The sequence below is a fragment of the Chanos chanos genome, chromosome 3 (assembly GCF_902362185.1).
Source record: "Chanos chanos chromosome 3, fChaCha1.1, whole genome shotgun sequence".
NCBI lineage: Eukaryota > Metazoa > Chordata > Actinopteri > Gonorynchiformes > Chanidae > Chanos > Chanos chanos.
This window is the reverse complement of record NC_044497.1, coordinates 41,229,835-41,250,107: the sequence shown is the minus strand read 5'-3', so window position 1 is coordinate 41,250,107 and position 20,273 is coordinate 41,229,835. Positions and strand designations below refer to the sequence as shown.

Here is a 20,273-nt window from a genome sequence, read left to right as displayed (position 1 = left end):
CATTATTGTATACAACAAGTGTTACTGTTCTGGAAAGGCAGCCTTAAGGGCATATGTTTATGAGGCTTATGGTTGTAGCAGCTCAGTGTAGTCAGTGGAGGAGACTCAGGGTCAAGTTTTGTCGTCAAAGAGTCATTGGGTTATGGAATCAACCGTGCAGGGAGGATTATGCTGTGTGGTCTTTGGCATTTACCAAAGCAAGCTAACATTCATTGACTGTAATGGCCTTACAGGTAAGGTTTTCTCTTACAAATCAAACTTATCCTCGAGAACATGATAAAGAAGGAGGTTAAAAATATACAAGACAGTTCTATTGAATGCATAGACAGGTTGCCATGTCAGTGTATTTTTTAATATTAATAAGTATGCATCCTGCACAAATACATTGTGTTATATAATGTATGCTATTACTTTAATGTATGCTATTACTTTGAAAACAAACCACGAATCTAACCTCATAGAATTTCCTAGTTCTGAGTTCCTGACCTATGTGGGCAGCCAGTTTAGTCATTTTAACAAATATATTCCTGACAGGATTACACATTAGCCAAAAAAGTATTTTTGTGGCGAGGGTTTATTCAGAAAATGTATGCTGTGATGGGAAATAAATTGAAAATCCTATACCGAATAAATAGTAATGTTTAAATATGTGGTGAAAATAGTCAGTCATGATAACTAATATAACAGTTTGCCTGTGGAAAGTTGTCTTGAATGTGTTACTATTATCTATAACTTGAAATTGGCGTTGCACCATGTACAGTAATGAGCAAGCATTTCCATCTATGAGGAATATCTCAGACAGCAGTAATGTGCCGTGGTGTTTTTAATATGTATCATGTCCCTCAACCAAATCAGGGCCTGCAAAGACACCAAAATTGTTTGGAATGAAGATAAATACATCACTTTCCAAGAGTCCCAGTTAGCTGTCAATTTCTGCTTTTAAATCCAATGTCTGGGATGAGAGTGTTTCTGATGCCTCATAAAAAATAGAAATTTACTGAATCATGATTAAAAAGTTGCACATTTACTAAGTTGTGCTTAACGATACTGTAACCTTTCTTTGTTGTTTTGATTTAAATCTGAAAATGACTGAACTGATCTGCATGAATGCCTGTACATTATACCCATGCAGTGTAACAAATTGAAGACACAAGTCCTTTACACTCTGTCACTGACATTATAACATTATACAATTCTATTCTCAGTGTGTCTGTACTGTATATTCAAAACGGTATATTCAACGGCTTGGGGTACATCCTCGAACCATTGAACAGTATTTGTCTTCAAAATAGGCCAGTGTCCCCTTGCTTGTCTGATCAAAGCAAGCTTCAGTTACAGCTGGCCTCACCCTGCATTATGAGGTACCAGAGGATGAAAACCATGGCAACAGATGTGTGAAATGTAATGGGCAGGGGGAAGGGAGAGTTCCTGCTCTGTGGAGAGCAGTACTAATCTCCATTAGTTCTCATCACAACTAGACCATCAGTACACTGTGCCTGTCTAAATTAGGAAACTGGGCATGTCCAGACCTGTTTCAGAGTTAGAGGTAGAAGTATATGATGAGAGTGATGTTGGGCATAAGAAGTGTATGCAAAAAATTGTACAGCTGCCAGCACAGTTAAAAATTCAATATTATCACCTGCCATCCAACGTGCAGACACAGATAATACCTGTGCTGCTGTTTTATTTTTCACATACTCCTTATGGCAACCATATGTGTAGAAGGGCTGTTCTGCATGTACTACTGAGGCTGATAGACTGTTTCAGTGCTAATGTCTGGTGTGGGGCAGGCTGGAACCAGAGCACAGCGTATTACATTCCAGCAACATAACAACTTCAAACCTAAATCAGCAGCCAGGAGAACTGCACTCCCTCTCCATCAACAACAAACCCACTGCCTCCACAGTATTCTGCAGGCATGAACTGTGTGACATCTGTCTGCAAGAAATGGACTGGTCCCAAAGTCCCCCTGCTGCTGTGGGGATAACAACATTTGTTTTCTTCCACTCCGTCCAAACTGAGACTCGGTGGGCTCATCTTTGTGTAGACTATAGAGCAGAAGTGTATTTATTTATTTGTTTATTTTGTGCCTTTTCAAAGTAGAAGATTTATAACATTGGCCTGTAAATTGGCCAACATTAATTCATGCTTTGACATCATTTTCTTTTTCAAGATGCTTCGCATCTTCATTTTTCTGAGTTCTTTACAAGAGGAGGCAGACGTTTTTAACTTTGCACTGCAGTGTGTCTTTTGATTCCATCCAAAAAGCCCTTCTCTTCTTGTCTCCCAGGCACTGAGCCCTTTGTTGGCTATTTGTAAAGAGACATGAATGAAAGAGAGAGAGAGAGAGATAGAGAGAGAGAGAGAAAGAGACCCATGTTGTTATGTCTGCTGCCAGACTCAAGTCGCTTATTGCCTTTTCCTCATTTCGGACCACAGATGCAGAGATAATCACATCAACATGATATCATTCTTGATGATATTTTCTACTCTTTTGGTAGGTGGAATTTTGTCTTTCCAGGAAAGAAGCAGTCAGCTTGTTGTGTGGCTATAGTCTAGCTGAAATTCATCCTTAAACGAACTGTTGGTTTGGGTCTGTTCCATGTTGATTCATTTGGTTGTTGGTTGACTTGGTGGTTGAGTGCACCTGAGACCTTGTGCAAAAATAGGCTATTATGGACCGACATTTTCTTGGTTATTGGATAGATTCTGTATAGAAAACAGAAAAAATGGATGGATAAATAATATCAAGATTTTTGGCTGGATGTAGTATTCTCAATGAGATAGTCTAAGATACTTTCTAGTAATACTAAAGATAACCACTTACGCGTAGCATGATTTATTATCTACTTTTGTCAACATTAATTGAAAAACTATTCATCTATTATCATATTTTACTTTTATATGTGTAGTTGCAAAAAGTCATCAGACACAGCAGTTACTACATTGCTGATTTACAGTGAAAACAATACTTTTAAAGTCATAACTTCAGTTTAATGGGTTCCTGTTCATGTTATTTCATGCAAGCACCACCCGTGCAGTTTACATTCAGTTACTGCATAGGTGGAAACCGCTGCGTTTCTCCTTTTTTTCTTATGCTGTTTCTTGTACTGTTGCAGGGTGGACTGAAAACATTTAATCATAATTTACCCTCAAAACTTCTCTTTATCACCTAGTTGGCACTCCCACCCAAGAAAACATGGTCATTTACATTCCTTTCGATTTCCAACCACTGTTGGCATCTGTCAGCACAAAATTTTGTTTTCGGAATTTTGTTGAGGTTCTGTGCTTGGATAACCCCCCCAAAAAACTCTCTTTCAACCCCTCTCATTGTGCTGGAGGAGTAAACAAATCAGCTCCTTCTTTCACGTTATTTCATTTAATGGCCTGCATGTATGTCGGGGCCAGGTCAGCTTCTACAACACTTTTTAGCCATCTGTGATTGAGAGGAAGTTGTAGAAAGTCTTCAACACCAGCTAAGGATATATGATAGCAAAATGTTCCCCTTCTTAAATGTGGCTTAGTCTGGCAATGTGAATTACAGGATATTTTCTCACCCCCAAAAAACAATCAGTTGGTCTTCCTTTATTTGTTTATCTGGCAGGCTGATTGTTAAGAGGAAGACAACAAGCTGATACACAGCCATTTTAAGATCCTCCTCCTGCACACAGCTGTGAGAGAAATACTAGTGGTAACTGCAGCAGCTATCACAAGATGTCTCAAGGACTCTCTGTGTCAGCACTGACTTTAAGAAACGGTAGAAAAGAAAAGTATGTCAGTGGTGAGTTGTGTGAATCTGGGTCATGGTTGACAAGGACACAGACTGTGATCCGTCACCGCCATGTGGGTGCACTCTACACGCCAGCCGAGCGCTCAGGAGGATAAGCCTTCGTTGGCAGGCCGGGCTTGGCACTGGGGCATAGACTGATCAGAGTCGCTCATTAATGACCATGCCTGCTGAGAAAGTCACTGCTCTGGATAGGTTCTCAGGCTCTTAAGCAGGTCCAAGACCAAAGTCCTTCTTCATCTTCATCATTATGACAGCAAAGGTCAGGACTAGCCCAATTTTGGTTAAAGATGACTTAATTGTGTACATTGACGCTATCCTGAAGGCTTTGGGCTAGAAGGACGTAGTGGGGGTGGTGGCACAGCACAATGAGCCAAAATGGTGTTTGAGTTGATCTTCGTTAAATTCTTGTTGTGGGTTGAAGGATGCAGTTTAACAGTGCTTGGAACCACTGCCCAGTTGGATCCTATGAGTGCAGACCGGACTGTTGTCTTAAGGTCAACACAAGAGGATGTAGGCCTCATTATTGCCAATGCAAGATTAAAGAGGATGACTTTTACCATGCTGCGAACAGTAGCGTGCATCTACTTAATGTTAAGTCATTGTATTATGTCATTCTGGAAAGACTACTTTTTATATGCTGTGCCACCCTCTACAGTCAGTGTGCTATCCTCTTGTTGTACATCATCTTTCTCCTGTGTGATAGAATAAGCTTCTGCAAAATTCCACAGTGATGTTCTATGCTATGGAAGTTCAGGAGCTGTTTAGACCTGTGTCTGTAAACATGTGAGTCAAAAATTTCTGTGTATAAATACAAGCACTGCTGGACAGAACATTTGTGTCCTCAAGACATCTCAGACTTCTTTTTTTCACATTTCCAGTCCTGTTTTTAGAGAAACATTGTATTTAATGTGACTTGTAAAAGAGATTTTTAATTATAATAAGACTTTACCTGGAAAAAAGCTTCTTCTTCTTCTCATTATTGTTGTTGTTGTTGTTGTTGCTGTTGATGAAGTTGATGATGATGATGATGATGATGATGATGATGATGATGATGATGATGTTAATGCAGATGCGCCTGCGTGGAGTTGTAATGTGTTTTACAAGTATACGATAACATAAGATTAAGTAGGTTCTCTCCACATGTATTCAATGCTCATAGCATTTTTTTTTACTGAGCACAGCTTGTTTTTAAAAGGTTGCTGAATATGGTCATTTTTATAAAGCAGCTACTCTGACCAAGATTATCTTTACTACACTTTTTAGGACTGCATGCCTGAGAGAGAGAGAGAGAGAGAGAGAGAGAGAGGGATTCATATAATTGCTTTTGATGCTAAGCTCATTGTCGGCTCAAAAGCCCTTATGGATGACTTTGCCTTGGACATCCATTGCTTAAGTCTGTAGCAGAGTGGAATGCTGCCCCATTGCCAGGGCTTTGTTTTTCTCTCCTTTGAGGAGACGGGGGCTGCTGTTCAGTGTTAATGAAGGGAGGAGGAAAGGCGTAATGAAAGAACATAAGTGAAAAGAAAGAGCTGATTGATGTTTTTCAAAGTCCACGTCCTCTTGAGATGAACAAAGATGCTGAAGTACACAGCACCTTGGCAAGTTCTCTGTCTCACTATGGACAAAAGCATCAGGGTAAGACAGTTTTATTCATCAAAGGTTTCTGTAGACAATCCTGCTCTAAAGTCTATATTTGCTTTTGTTCCTCTGCTGTTGGTTTTGACTTTCTGAAAGCTTTTTCATTTGGGATAATGATTAGGAAGTTGTACAGACTTACACAGAGAGTCCATCCTGTGAATTAGTTAACTGAGCACTAATGAGAAAATTACAGTCAGCAAAGCCTCAAGCCCAGGTTTTTAATGAAATAATTTAATTTGCAAAGCTTAAAATAGCAAACGATTTCTGTCATATTAATGTTAAACATCTGTGGACTCTTCGGACTGCTACTGATTTACAAGGGTGCACCAGTTTGTCATTCTATCCTCCCTGTTTGACAGTGAGTCAGTTTGGCATTACTGTATCTCCTGACAGTCAGCTGTGACTTTGAGAGAGTTATGACAACCCCTCTTGTTAGAGCCTGCAAACCTATTTTAATTGAGGCATAAGTGCTAAATGACTTTCACCTTATGTCTTATACACATCCCAGAATATTTGAAGGATAAGACATAATCAACAAAACAGGACACATTTCACTTTGATGTCTCCATAGAAAACACTGCTGCAACCAATGTATGCTCAAAATGTAAAGTATTCAAGCTCCCCAGAGGAAACATACAAATGTTTTTTGCTGTTCAGCAGTGGTCAGGAACGACTTTATAATTTTTGGATAATGATATTCTCTATAATACATTTTCTGAAAAGCAGAGTTCACAACAGAGCTGTGATGCCTCCAGCCAAAGTGCCAAATTTAGAGTAGTCAAGATCTGCTCTATTTCCCATTCCCCAGTGGGGCATGAAAGCAGGCTGGCCATGAGTGAGAGGATTCACCAATGAAAGCTCGTTTGCCTACAGCTTCTGTCTCACGCTCTTACTGATTTGCTCTGACTTGATTTCCCTCTGTGTTGCTGATCGACAACAAAGTATCATTTAGCTTGCGTTGGCCCATATTTAACCTGCCTTCATTGTACTAATCAAATTGACGATACACTTGGAAGTCAGCAAAATTCAATCAAGATGAATTGCCACATCCATACAGATTTTTTTGGTGTATATATGAGGAGGAATGTTTATCATCATGAATGGAGCTCTCTTAGGAACAGAGGGAACACTAAATGTCAGGGAAGATTACATCCTCACTGTGGCCACACTAAGTGGGATAAGTGTGACCACTCCCCCATCCCCCAAAACCCACATTAAGCACGAAACGTCTCTAACCTTCTGAATTAGACTTTATTAGTGTAATGTGAATATGAGAATATGAGATCAGGTGTGTTTTGTATCCAGAGCCTTTGACCCAGGGCAAACAGGTCATTCTTGTCTTCAGGGCCTTGATCAGTGCGTTTCCCTAGTACAACAGGATGTCAAGATGTTGGTGGCACTGATGTCCTAAACACACTGGAATGTGATCCCTCTAATCTGCCATAATTCCACCTCCATTCACTAGCAAGGGTGTCTCTTTTAATGGCTCCTTAAGCCACTTAATGGTCTGCTTTAGGTAAGTGGTGCTCTGCAGCCATTAGACCTTAGTGACAGAAATGTCACATTGCTATCCGCTTCTGTTAAAATTGTGAAGTATTGTTTAGTACTGTATTAATCATGTTTTAAACATTCACAGCAAAGTGGAATATGTTTTGTCGCGGTGATGCTTGACATTCAAGCTTTTTTAAAATTAGGATTTTCAAACTTATCAACCAAAAGATAAAGGCCTGTGGCTTTTTTTTGCTTATACTCCAACTTTGTCTGGACTCCCTGAGTGTTCTCTACTGTCAGGCTATCAAGCAACACTGACAGTAAGCAGATGACCTCTTGTCTCCTCCCTTTGCCTGATTAGAGGTTATATCTGTGGTGGTAGCGGAGGCAGGGTGTGGAGGCTGGGACAAAATGTCCAGTCTGTTATGTCGTCTTCACTGTCACCCGAACGATGCACCCTTAATTACAGCTAGCACATGGAGCTATCATTTCACCACTTCTATTAGGTTTTACTTTCAGTGGGATTTTTTTGTGTATTTGTTTTGGGGTTTTTTGTAGCAGCTTTTATAAAGCCTCACACTTTAGATTTGTTTTCTTTGCTTGTTTAGCAACACAACTGATTTTTAGTTTTTTTTTTACACTGTCGTTTTTATGTCAGATTCGTCTGATTTGCTCTAACCTGATGACAAAGGGAAGTTACTGTTAACAAAGGTCTTTTGTTGTAGCAACTACGATTTCCTTTGAGATTAAACAAATTCTTAGTCCAGGCTTGTCAGTACCCAGACAGTTCTTAGTATTTATACATCTCAGAGGATCATAGACCTACATAGCCTGTGTGTAGGAGCCCTCAGTCTAGTCTGAATTATCCATTACAGTGTCTGGAAAAATGCTTCCCCTCTTAGTTACTCCATCATGGCCCCACCTCACAAAATCTCACTGTGGTCTTCTTTGTATGCCTATTATTTATAACACAGTAGTTTATCTCAGGAGACAACAGTGTGTAAGAGGTATATCCACCATAAAAAGATATTTTTCTTTTCTCTTACAGAGCTTGGTTGACCTCTGTTGTTCTGCATGTTGTTAGTAACGCCCCTCTAAGTCTAGGGCATATATATTGATTTGTTCACAATGGTCCCGTTTTCACAACTACAGTCCCTCACAGACATTGCCAGCTAAAGAAACCTGTAGTCTTTGAATGAGTTATGGTGTTGTTTTGGTGTCTTTTAGTTTTTAATTTAACTTTTGATGATGTCATCTCTGTTACACACCATTAAAATACAAATTCATATTTATTTTTATATGTCCATAAGTCAAAGTCAAACCAGCACAGACAGATTTTTATCACATGGCTTGAATAGTTTTCCCCTCTGCTCAGAAGTCTTACCCACACTTCTCCAACATTTAACCTCGAACTCCAGAGGCACATAGCATCTGCCTTCACACTGCTGGACAAACATTTCACTTCTGTGTAGATCACATGATGTTCTCCATGGGCAATGGCCCATGGAGAACATCCACAAGTTGCTCAAACACTTCAGATATCTATTGTACTTATAGATCTGTTCTGTGCTAGGGAGACAAAATAAATCACAATGCTGATCCTGAGAAATGGTTGTCATATCCATGAATAGCAACACATAATTCCAGAAATATGACAAAACACTCCCTTCTGCATGGTGAGTTTATATCCCTTGCCTCAAAAAAGTGTCAGATGCCTTCCAAGTGACAAAAACAGAACACTCAGTAAAAGAATTACAGTAGGCTTCTCATTCTGAGTGACCAGAATACACGCAACGCTGGGTTGATATTTAGGTTATTCTCATATCTATCTCTGAATAGAATAAAGCATGTGGTGCTATTATTAGCACAAAAAGTACCACTTAAACAACCTTGAGTCACTAAATGGTTCTCCTTTCTCACAAAGACCCAGCTTAGACTGGTATTACTCTTATCTGTTTGTGATTGTTGTCCCACTCTTCATTTATTCATTTATTATGCCACAAGGACAGCCTGAGACATTGGCTGAACGCTGAAATGTGTGTTGACAGGGACAGATAATGTCAGGGACTACTGTATTATTTCTTTTTCAAGCCCTCAAGATAGGATCTCTCACTTTTTAAAACTGTCAACTTATTATCAGTGTTATTCAAAATTTATCGTGGTGAGGAAGATTTTATGACAGGAACCATACATGAATATACAGTGGCAAGTCAGATGTCCTAAAAGGGTATGTATTAAAATAGTTTAGATACAGAGAAAGTGATTCTCAGGAGGAAACATCAGTACACTCTGAATGGAAATAAGGACAGGAACGTGGTGTATGGTTACTTGCAGAAACATGACTCAGAAAGCATAGATTAAGGAGAGACTCACTCCCGTCTAGTGTCTGCTCCTCTGAGTCAGCGCAGTCAGAAGACTGTGCTCCAGTCTGCTAACATCTTCTCCTCCCAGGAAAACTGCCGGGTTAGTTCTCCACCCTCCGCCCATATTGTGCTACATCTCTTACCGTGGACTGGAACTGAAATTGGAGCTAATGGTGTTTCTCCTACTACCCCAGCATGTTTGGGATTTTGTCTTTATATGTGTGTGTGTGTGTGTGTGTGTGTGTGTGTGCGTGCGCATGTGTGTTTGCGTTGCAGCAAGGAGGAGGGAAGGAGGGTCAGTGGGCTGGCTCTTACAGAGGGGGTCTTTGTGTGCGTGTGTGAGTGGGGTGGTGGAGGAGCCAGAAACACACACTCCCTCTTTTTTAAACCAGAACTCTCATGCCTGTGACATCATAGCTGTTCTTGCTGTGCTTGTTGTGAGACATGAGGGAGAGGTTTTGACTTGGAGAGCCGGAGAGAAGACAGGCATTGTAGGAGTGAGAGAGGGAAAAGAAGGAAAGGAAACGGTGGATGCAGGGTGAGTGAGGCGTGCCGCAGTAGGGGAGGGAAACGGAGGGAGTAGCCAGGAAAAGTCTGGATTTTAGAGGGTCCCTCAAAGGCTTTTTGTCACTTGGAGTATGTGATCAGGAGCAATTACTACTGTGTAATGTATAGATCTGGAGCAGAGTGCCAGATCATATGTTTATTCTCTCTCTTGTTTGGAGAGCTAAGTGACTAACGACAGACTGGAGATCAGAGAAAAAGTATGAGGGAGGTAGGCCTGTCATATCTCTTCAGTTATCTCTGAGTGTCTTTGTTTCTTGTTTTTTGCTGTAGTCCTATACTGCTCTTTTGACAGTCACCATTGTTTAAGTGTATGTATTTAAGTAGCCTACGTAGTTTTGTCTACTGAATTCTGAGAGTAATTTTTGGAGTCATCCACAATGTTGTAGAATTGTCCCATTACTGATGGGTTCCTTTCAAGAATAACTCGCTGTCAGAGATTTAGACCAACAGAATGCTATCTGTGAACTCTGAAGGGTTTTTTTTGTTTGTTTTTTTTGTTTTTCTTACTGTTGATATGAGAACACACCAATACCTGCTACTATACTATCTCTTCAGGCAGTCAGAGCTGATACGTTATGGGATGTGTGACTAAGTTTATTGTATGTAACAGTAACCATGTCCAGATGTGGTAATGATGACACCATGCAGAGAAAGGCTCAAAATGAGAGAAGTCAAAGAACTCAAAGTGAAAGTGATAAAATGCGAGAAGTAGAACATGCACGCACGCACGCACACTCACACACACACACGCACACGCATACATACACACACACAGTTTAATCATGCGAATGGGGGCTATGTATCCTTCATCACTTGTATTACTTGGCTAGAGCCTTGAGCACAGCTGAGCTATGCAGGGAATGTCAGAGGGGGCTCAGTGGGACGTGCACATCCAGACCTAGCCACTGAAAAAAGAGTGTCAACGCTCTCTCTCTCTCTCTCTCTCTCTCTCTCTCTCTCTCTCTCTCTCTCTCCCCCTCTCTCTCTCTCTCTCTCTCTCTTTCTCCCCCCCCCCCCCCTCTCTCTCTCTCTTTCTTTCTCTGTGTGTGTGTGTGTGTGTGCGTGTGTTTCTCTCCCTCACTATATCACTTTACTTATTTTCTTTCTTTCTTTCTTTCTTTCTTTCTTTCTTTCTTTCTGTTTTTAGGTGAGGAATGTGTTTGAACAGGTGATGTGCACAAAGCACATAAGAGTATATTAGAGCATATATAACAAGACTAATCATGAGCACACATGGGGTACAGAGCAAGCCTTGGTCAAAAATATCATTAAATACATCAGAGAGTCATTCACACTTACCTTAGTATTCTAGAACAAGGATTGCTGTTTTCTGGTAAGATCAATGTTTTGTTGTTGATCAGAGATCAGATGGTTTCATGTCTTCAGCTCCTTCTTGGTTGGAGCTAGAATTGTAAGCATTGAGCGACAGGAGTGAGATGATTAGCTTCAGTTATCGGTCGAATTATAGTGTGCTCTTTTCATCTTTGACCATTAGATGTGTGACTTCTTTGTGCTGTTTCGTGACTGGGGCACTTCACATGACATGTAATGTTATCATTCGGTCAGAATGAGAACTAACAGCCAGAGTAGCTGTTAGGGGGTGGGATGGGCTGTAGCAAACAGCACATCCTGAGGGGGTGAGTGGTGTGGAACATCGGAGAACAGGGCGGCTTATTGAACAGAGCACAGTGTCATAAAACTACATTACAGACACGCCATGTGACTCAGACTGCAGCTTATACATGAAACAACCTTCACGAGAGAGAGAGAGAGAGAGAGAGAGAGAGAGAGAGAGAGAAAGAGAGAGAGAGACAGAGCGAGAGAGAGACAGAGAGAGAGGAAGCAGTCTTATTGTGTGCTGGTGTTTACCCCGATGTGGTTTTGTAGTTCTCAGTAAGAGATCAAAAAAATGTTCTGGAGCACCTCCCCTTGACATTCTGCTTTTATTCAGAGCTACCTTAAATCCTAAATCCTGTAATTGTTGTTGTCACTGAAGAGCCCTCACTGAGACCTCAGTTATTTTTCATCAGATTATGCCAAACAATATGGAGATAACCTTAAGTTAATGATTCATTTTAGCTGTCACTTTGATAGTTTCATAGACCAGGAACTGAAGTTTTGGAATATCTAAATCAGATCTGTGCAGATGAATCAGTGTATATGCATGTAAAATATCAGGAAGTGTGAAGTTTGAGTGGTGTTGCGACCGTTAGCCCTTATGGTGCTAAAGGGAGTAGAGAATATGAATATTGAGTAAGAAGCAGTCTGAACCGGTGGTCTTCAGAATGTTTCACTATAATGTACAAACCTTACAAAACATAACTATATGCTTTAGTGTTTTTTGCCTCTTTGTTTGTTTTTGTTATGTTGTTGTTTAAGTTTTTGTTGTTCTTGCAATAAAATGTTGGTAAACATTGTTTAGGTGAAAATACTCATTGTGTCAAGGGTTTGTCAATTAATGAGGCCATAAGTGTTTTTTTACAAAATCACAGATCATGTACTTTGTAGTTTTAATGATGTTTCCCCCCCATGACATTTTTAAACCCTACCGCTATGTGGAACCCAGTTTGCTTTGTTTGGCTAGTGACACATAGTCAGATGGGTTTGTGGTTGGTGGGAATCTAAAAACAAACTCCATGTCTCTGAGAATTCTTTTTCTTCTTTTCCTTATTTTTTTTTCCATCAGCCACTTGCCATAAACCATTTTGATTGTAATTTTAAAAATCCTCCAGATCTGTACCTGTTAGCTTGTAGGACCTCTTGTCATACCACCATTCCTAACTTGGGTTTCCTATCCATGAGCTGCTCAGCTTCTTCATGTCATGATATTTACAGGTCTCTGACCTGTCTTCTCTTTAACTTCAACAGTCAAACAAGTAGAAACAATTGCAGTTGCTCAGGCATGCGGAGTTCTTTTCAAAGCATCATTCCTGAGCAAAGAAACAGAATTTAAGTAGACAGTCACTGTTTGACATTTTTGTTCATATTTGACAGGATCTAATATCACGAGCACACAGTTGCCCCAAAATCAGTGCCTTAATCCCTGTGAATAATTCACATTTCCCCCATTCAACTGAGTAGGTGAAATTAGGACACATTGTCTCATGGTACCTATTTCAATATACCCTTCAAATTACCTACCTTATGTAAACAAATGGAAAGCGTATAGCTATTTCACTAAGATGAGTACAAAATTAAGTATCTGCAACTATATCTACGGATAATTACAAATTTCTCTTTATGTTGCTTTGATTAGAAGTTCCTTTGGTGGTTCAACATATAGTTGTTTAGTGTGCCATTGAGGTAGACTTTCTGTTATCTGTCCAGGTCAGTGCATTTGCAATGTTGTTGTGGATTCTGAAGGATCCCTTCTTACATCATTGATGCCTAGGATCAGATTCCCTGTGTCAGAGTTCAACAAACCCATTATCCCCCACCTCTTATCATGGTCTGTTCATCTATAATGCACGATGGTTCCATGCTATGATTCTATCTATTTGTTACTCTTTGCTGTGCTCAGATTGTGTGTGTGTGTATATATATATATATATATATATATATATATATATATATATATATATATATATACTTAAATATATATACTTAAATTATATATATATATATATATAATTTAAGTAATTTCTGTTTTTTGTTTTAAATCATTTTATGTTGTTACATGGCTCACTGATGGTTGCTTGTCAGAATAATGCACATGCACAGATGGCTAGAAGCATAAAAGATTTTTTTTCTAAATATGCATGTACCTTGGGCTAATTTGAATTTCTTCTTTTCAGAAACCCTCCAAGCTCTCAGATGATGACAGTGAGCTGAAGAGAGAAAGATCTCCAAAGAGTGTTAGTTTTTTAGACTCTGTAAGTGTAATTACTGGAGGCCACAACAACATGGAGCATGAGGCTCAAGCTGAGAGTCAGCCTACCTCCTTTGCAGCCCATGATCAGAACGGTACAAAACCCAGAGGGGAGGGACTGGATAGTGAGGTTGCCCAGGAAATCCGCTACCTTGATGAGGTGCTTGAAGCCAACTGTGCTGATCCAGCATCTGAAATGACTTCAAATGGGACTTGCTCTCCCGTGCCCAAAGCAATAAGCATTGATGGGACTGGACCATCTGTAGAAGTTACCAATGTGTCACCCCCAGTGAACCACGAAGTTGTTGTCGAGGGAAAGAAACCAACAACTTTTGTGGGTGAAGACTTGCATGATGCCAAACCAAATGGTCACTCTGGAAAGATTGGACAGGATAGCAAGAGGACACCAGAGGGGTCTATGACGACAATCAAAAAGGAGGCTCGATTTGAGCTTAGAGCTTTCCATGAAGAGAGAAAGCCATCTAAGCTCTTTGACACCCCAACGGAAAAGGAAATCCGTGTTAAGAAGGTCCGACCCTCTGAAGAGATAGCAGAACTTGAGAGGGAACGGTTAGAGCTGATCCGGGGTCAAGCAGTGAAGAAAAACCCAGGAATTGCTGCGAAATGGTGGAATCCACCACAAGAGAAGACACTGGAGGAGGAGTTGGACCCAGAGCAACTGGAGTCACATAGAAGGTATGAGGAAAGGAAGCAAAGGAGACCTGAGGCCAACCGTGTGTCACAAACTTTATCTAAGCATCCACCTGCATCTTTTATTCCAGCCGAACATGGTAATAAGGAGGACATTGTTATGGAGCAGATTGACTTCTCTGCAGCACGAAAACAATTCCTCCAGATGGAACACAGCAGAGAGTCTAGTGTCTCAAAGAGAAGTGTGGCTCCTCAGCTTTACTCTGCAAAACCCTTCATCAGAGCCCCAGAGGTTACACATATTGAGAGGCCAAGCAGTTCCATTACGGTTGCCAGTCATGGACACACACGCCTGGAAGATGGCAGTGAAGTGACGTCAGTTAAAAGTGAGAGAATCTGTTGCAGCTCTGGTGACTCTCCTAAGGACAGCTTGGCTGAGAGTAAAACGAAGCAGGGCCATAAGGCTTGGACAGATGATGGTGACTTCACCTGTGCCCATGCAGTGATGACCATTCTTAAAGATGAGGATGCAGACATGTACCAGCCTCAACATTTAATGAACAGCTCCTACCAGCCCGAAGAGATTGACTCTGGACTGGATGACCTGTCCCTTAGATCTCAGGACACCACTGTACTAGAGACACTGTCCAATGATTTTAGCATGGATAACATCAGTGACAGTGGTGCCTCCAATGAGACCATGAGTGCCTTCCTGGAGAACTCTCTGGGAGACTATTCCTTCCCCTCCACCCCAATGGCTACCACACCCATCAGTGGAAAGCTGGGCAGTAGTACCAAATCACTAGGTGAGCACAGTGAGTCACATAACCTGACAGAGGAGGAGCTGGAATACCATGCAGGAATCCTGGTCCAAAATGCCATCCAGCAAGCAATTGCCCAACAAGGTGACAAATGTGAGCTACTTAAATCCACCTCAGAATCTTCAGTTATTCCTGGAAGGCATGAAGTGGTTGTTGAACCAACACCTCCTCCACCAGAGGAGAGGCCTACCCATACACCCCCTCCTGAAATACTGTCCCCTGTTGAAGAGAAGAGGAGCCCGGCTCCCAAAATCATGGTTCAGTCCCCTGTGGTTCCAGCTGTCCCAGTTGTCCCTGTAAACACTTACAAACCTCCCAGTCCATCCCCACCACCGAGTGAGAAGCCAGAGTTCAGCTATTTCAGTAAGTACTCAGAGGCAGCAGAGCTCAGGAGCACAGCATCTGTGACTCGTGCACAAGATACGGAGGTCACCTCAGGGCCTTTTAAACTGCGTTCACGCAAGCAGCGAACCCTGTCTATGATTGAGGAGGAGATCCGTGCAGCCCAAGAACGTGAAGAGGAGCTGAAGAGGCAGAGGCAGATACAGACTCTGCACCCCATCATTAGCCACAAGCAAAAGACTAACAACCTACCCACCAAACTGGTCCTTACAGGAAAAACAGCACCAGGTAAGGCAATTTCAGGGCTAATTCTATGGTGGCATTGTTTATATTTTTGGAAGCAGTGATTCATCACAGTTCCAGTGCTGTCCTTGTCCAGTGCAATCCTGTGTGAATGGACTCTGCTCAATAGGGTGTTATGCTGGCTTTGTAAGACTGTTCTGCTTGTACTGGTCAAAACTGCACTCTCAGCAGTGGGTGCCCTAATGTACAGATATGTGGAGCACATCTGCAGTATATAATAGTTTTAGAGCAGTTTGACATGGTGACTGTAAACTGAAATGAGGCCCCTTCGTGGAAAATTAGATGGTCAGAACTGAGCTGGCTAGCTCTTTTTTTTTTTTTTATCTTCTTTTCCCAGAAGTCATTATCTCCAGAGAGCATTGACTATGTATATATGATGATAGATTTGTTTGTTAAAACTGATTTCTGTGAAATTTTTCTCGGTTAATATGGTTGCCTGAGCATTATTTACATGTATAATTACTACAATGTTCTCAGATATCATTTTTTATGTGTATGAGAGAGATCTGACTGGTAATAGAAATCAGCTACAGTGTGACATTTTTTAGAAATAACTGACTCCATAACTAGGCCTATGACTGTCATTAGCCACTGAGAAGCTATTGTTAAAGTGGAGCCCTACAGATTCAGTCAGATCAGTTTCTTTGAGTTTAGGGATTTTGTGTGCAGTGTCTCATTGACCTGGAGCTGTTGTTCAGTATAAGTCATTTTTAACTCTGTTTAATTAAGTATTTCATCCCACTGTCCAGTCGGAGTTTGCTCAGTCTTAGTTTTATCATGTCCAAGTTTGAAAAACTAGGTGTTTCTTTGACTGACATCTATGTGATCGGTGTCAGAGGAAAAACATTTGATGAGGAATTTGTCTGTGCCTGTGGGAGATTGTCTTTTTTTTTTTTCAGAGCATTCGTTAGTGGTTAGAAAGTCTTGAACCTTTAGAATGTCTTGAGCTTCTCATGAAGCCTGATGTCTTTCTCCCAGTGATCTTCTGTCCCCTGCTGGTTTATTTAGGTATTGCCTCTGTTTATGAAGAGCTTCGTCAGCATGTTTTGAGTAATACGACCTCCTTGTAAATGTGCTCGTTTCATTAACTGAAGTCTCTCTTAGCGATCATCCCATTCTGATCATTTACTTTTGGGTGATTTTGCTTGAGAGTATCTAACTTTACCAACTACAGATAAACAGGTGAAGTTAATTATGGCATTGGCTATCACATCTGCTCCTTCAATTACCTTTTCTTCTGAACAGTTTCATAGTGTAATGTAATGTAACATAGTGTAATGTCTTCTTTCTCATTGCATGTACAGTGCAGTCTTGAGACATGTGTGAGTAATGCTGTAGAAACTCAAGTTGGAAGCAGGAGCACATGTTTAGTCTCCTTTCTTGCCTCTCTGCACTGCTTGGGTCATTGTCAAAAATGTGAACAGCATGACAGTATGAAGCCAACAGGAATAAATTTAGTGAAAATTCCAGTCTGAAAGTATAGTTATAGAAGGATTATCTGGTTCTTTTGATGGTCTGTGCTTTACTCAGGTTTTATTTTAAAGATACTTCGTTCTGTAGAAATGTTTTAAGATCCACTAGGGGATACTTAGCCTAATCAAAAATATATCTTCAAATCATGTTAATAGACGGTCCTACCAACATCAACCAAGTCATGACTGGCATCATGGATTCTACAAGTTATAACAGCTTGACTACAAACAGACACAGAACTAATGCTGCATTTCATTCAGTTCATTTTAAGTTGCTGACACTGCATTGTAAAGTTAACAAAATCCTTAAGAAGGTAGACATTACAAGCAAATAATCAACAGGCAGAATCAGGACATCAGTCAAAATGTGTTACCGATTTCATTACACTATTGTGAGGCATATGTATATTTACATTGTTCCTATGATCCAGTGCTCTTAGTGCAATGTTTACTCAACATTTTCTTATTTATCTCCAGGTAAAATTGAGAAAATTCGTGCAGTCCCACCTGCGTCACCTTGCTCATCAGATGGAGCCCTTCCTTCCCCTCTCTCTGATCTGGGTAGTGATGACTCTGGGGGCAGCCAGCGCCCTAAAAACTTCATGCAGACTCTGATGGAAGACTATGAGACGCACAAAGTCAAGCGTCGGGACAAAGTTGAAGACAACAGTGTAAGTTCCAATGTAATTTGAGTCTGAGCAATCATGTACTCCGTCACACTCACCTAGTCTCACCTAGTTTAGTGCAGGATAAATGGGTAATACTGAAGGTTTCCAGCTGGGTTTACATATTTCCATTACTTTCTTTAATCATCCTTTTATATTTCTTCAAATTAACTGACCTATCATTTTTTTATTCCATTTAAACTATTTAAACCCGAGGGGTTTTCCTCTTTACTTTGATGATGTTTGTCTTGAATGCTACATGTTCAGTTTCACAGAAGAGCAAATTACACAGTCATTACATAGATTTTTATAAAGTACATGGTCATGACATAGAATTTTTAACTTACATAGATAACTTATTATTATTGTTTGATAATCCAACTTGATTCTCCGGTATATATCAAAGGTTTTGGAGTGCATTTCCCCTTTACCTTGTCATGTGACTTCAAAGTGTCATGACAGAGTAAAATAAAAGGGACTTTCCAGCTTGGAATAAGTGAAATGAAACAAGTGGACGCGTCAAGTAAACTACTATTATTCAAGACAATAATGGCTTTGTCGTTAACTTTGGGGAAGTGTTATACTTCTGCATTGCACATGCTTATTTGGCCTACATATAAAAGGTCTGAATTGCTATCTCTCCTAGTACTGAAAATAGTGGTGTTTGTCTCTTCCTGCCTGTTACTTTTACAACTTGTCAGCAACCAGCAACATCACCAAAGCCTTAAAAATGTTTCATTTGAGCCTTTATAATGCTAATTTGCTGAAAGAATGAACAAATTGCTAAGTAATGACAGCAACTGATTATCCACACAAGCTTAAAACCTTTCCTCAATGCAAACATTTATTACATTCTGTCTAGTAACACTATAGAGCAGGATAAAGTCACTTTGGTTCCACTTAACTGAAGGAAGTATACTATTACTTCTCCATGTTTGTATACTGATGTAGATCACACACAACAGAGGTAACCACATTTCCAACTCAGTTCTCTGTTCTTTTTCACATTTGACTAATGCTACTTCTTTCCTTTTTGTCAGTACGCCCGTTTATTGCTCTCTAATGATGTTACATCTGAGGTACTTGCTCTGTGCTTGCTTCAGGGCTTGATAGGCCCTTTACGTCTTGCTGTGGTCATTGCATGCTCTTGTCGGTGAATGTTGCATGTTTCCAGCGTCTAATGCTTTAAAGTGCCGCCAATGCCTAAAGGCATATTCTGACATAAATTGGTGCCTTCATGTGTGCCATTTGATTCCAGTGTTACCTTTTGTCCTCACTTTCTCCAACGCACTGAAATGACACATTGGCACACACTGTTTGCTCACTGATTGCCTCTCATTGCAGTATGCAAGTGAGCAATGTGCCCATGTGTCCATAACTGTCCCACAGGCTATATAAATGGCCTGTTCCTGAGCTGACTGATATGAACATGGAATGTCCAATCTGTCTGCTCTCACAGCCATTCTGAAGTTTTTTAATAACAAACAGATATTTGACTAACATCTCGAAGGGACAGCGATTTGCTGCTTTTCACCCTCACCTTCATAACATCAGTTATGTAGGGATACGATAGATTGGACATTCAGGTTCACTGCAATACTAAACAGAGGTCTGTCTCAATACAACACCTGGTGATGAAATTTACAAGAGATATGCATCAAATCCTCTTTCCTTTCTGTTGTTTTGTGCACACCTTTGACCACCTGTGTTTGCATTCATGCTTTGGTGTTGTGTAGTGTTCATCACTGTGGCTTTTCACCTAGTAGGGAAAATGAGCATCAGAGAAAGGTAACTCAGCATGTAAAAGGACATGTGATTAATGAAGACAAACAGGAAGTGTGCTGTGTGTACGTGTATTATTCTTGTGTATGATGCCTGAGTGCTGCACTGAATTTAACCTTTGCCTCTCAGTTTATTGAAAAAATCTGGAGAGAAATGCAAATCACATTTTGTAATGAAGTTTGAGAATTACTGCTGTTACTTTTGGAAATCTGTATTTACATCTATAACATGATCTGATTTGCACTAAAATTGCTTGATCGTCCTTTAAATCCAAAGCTAGTTAGTTTCTTAGCTAAGATCTCATGTATTTTGAAATTTCAGCTGAATTCAGAATATGTGTGTGTGTGTGTGTGTGTGTGTGTGTGTGTGTGTGTGTGTGTGTATGTGTGCGCGCGTGTGTGTGTATAAGTTTGACATAGAGGCCCACCACAAAACATTAGTGATTTATTATTCTAACTGGGCTTATCTAACTATACATTTAGATAAGCCCAGGGTAATGATATGTATTTATCTATATTAC

At 40.4% G+C, this 20,273-nt stretch overlaps 1 protein-coding gene across 1 annotated transcript in view; it reads left to right on the top strand.

Moving 5' to 3' along the window:
- The window catches only part of palm2akap2 (PALM2 and AKAP2 fusion), a 68,734-nt gene that overhangs the window by 44,355 nt on the left and 4,106 nt on the right, over positions 1-20,273 (top strand). The window contains exons 11-13 of the mRNA XM_030768178.1: positions 12,111-12,125; positions 13,656-15,819; positions 17,784-17,977. Coding sequence (XP_030624038.1) covers positions 12,111-12,125; positions 13,656-15,819; positions 17,784-17,977 — 2,373 coding nt within the window. The remainder of the gene's footprint in view (positions 1-12,110; positions 12,126-13,655; positions 15,820-17,783; positions 17,978-20,273) is intronic.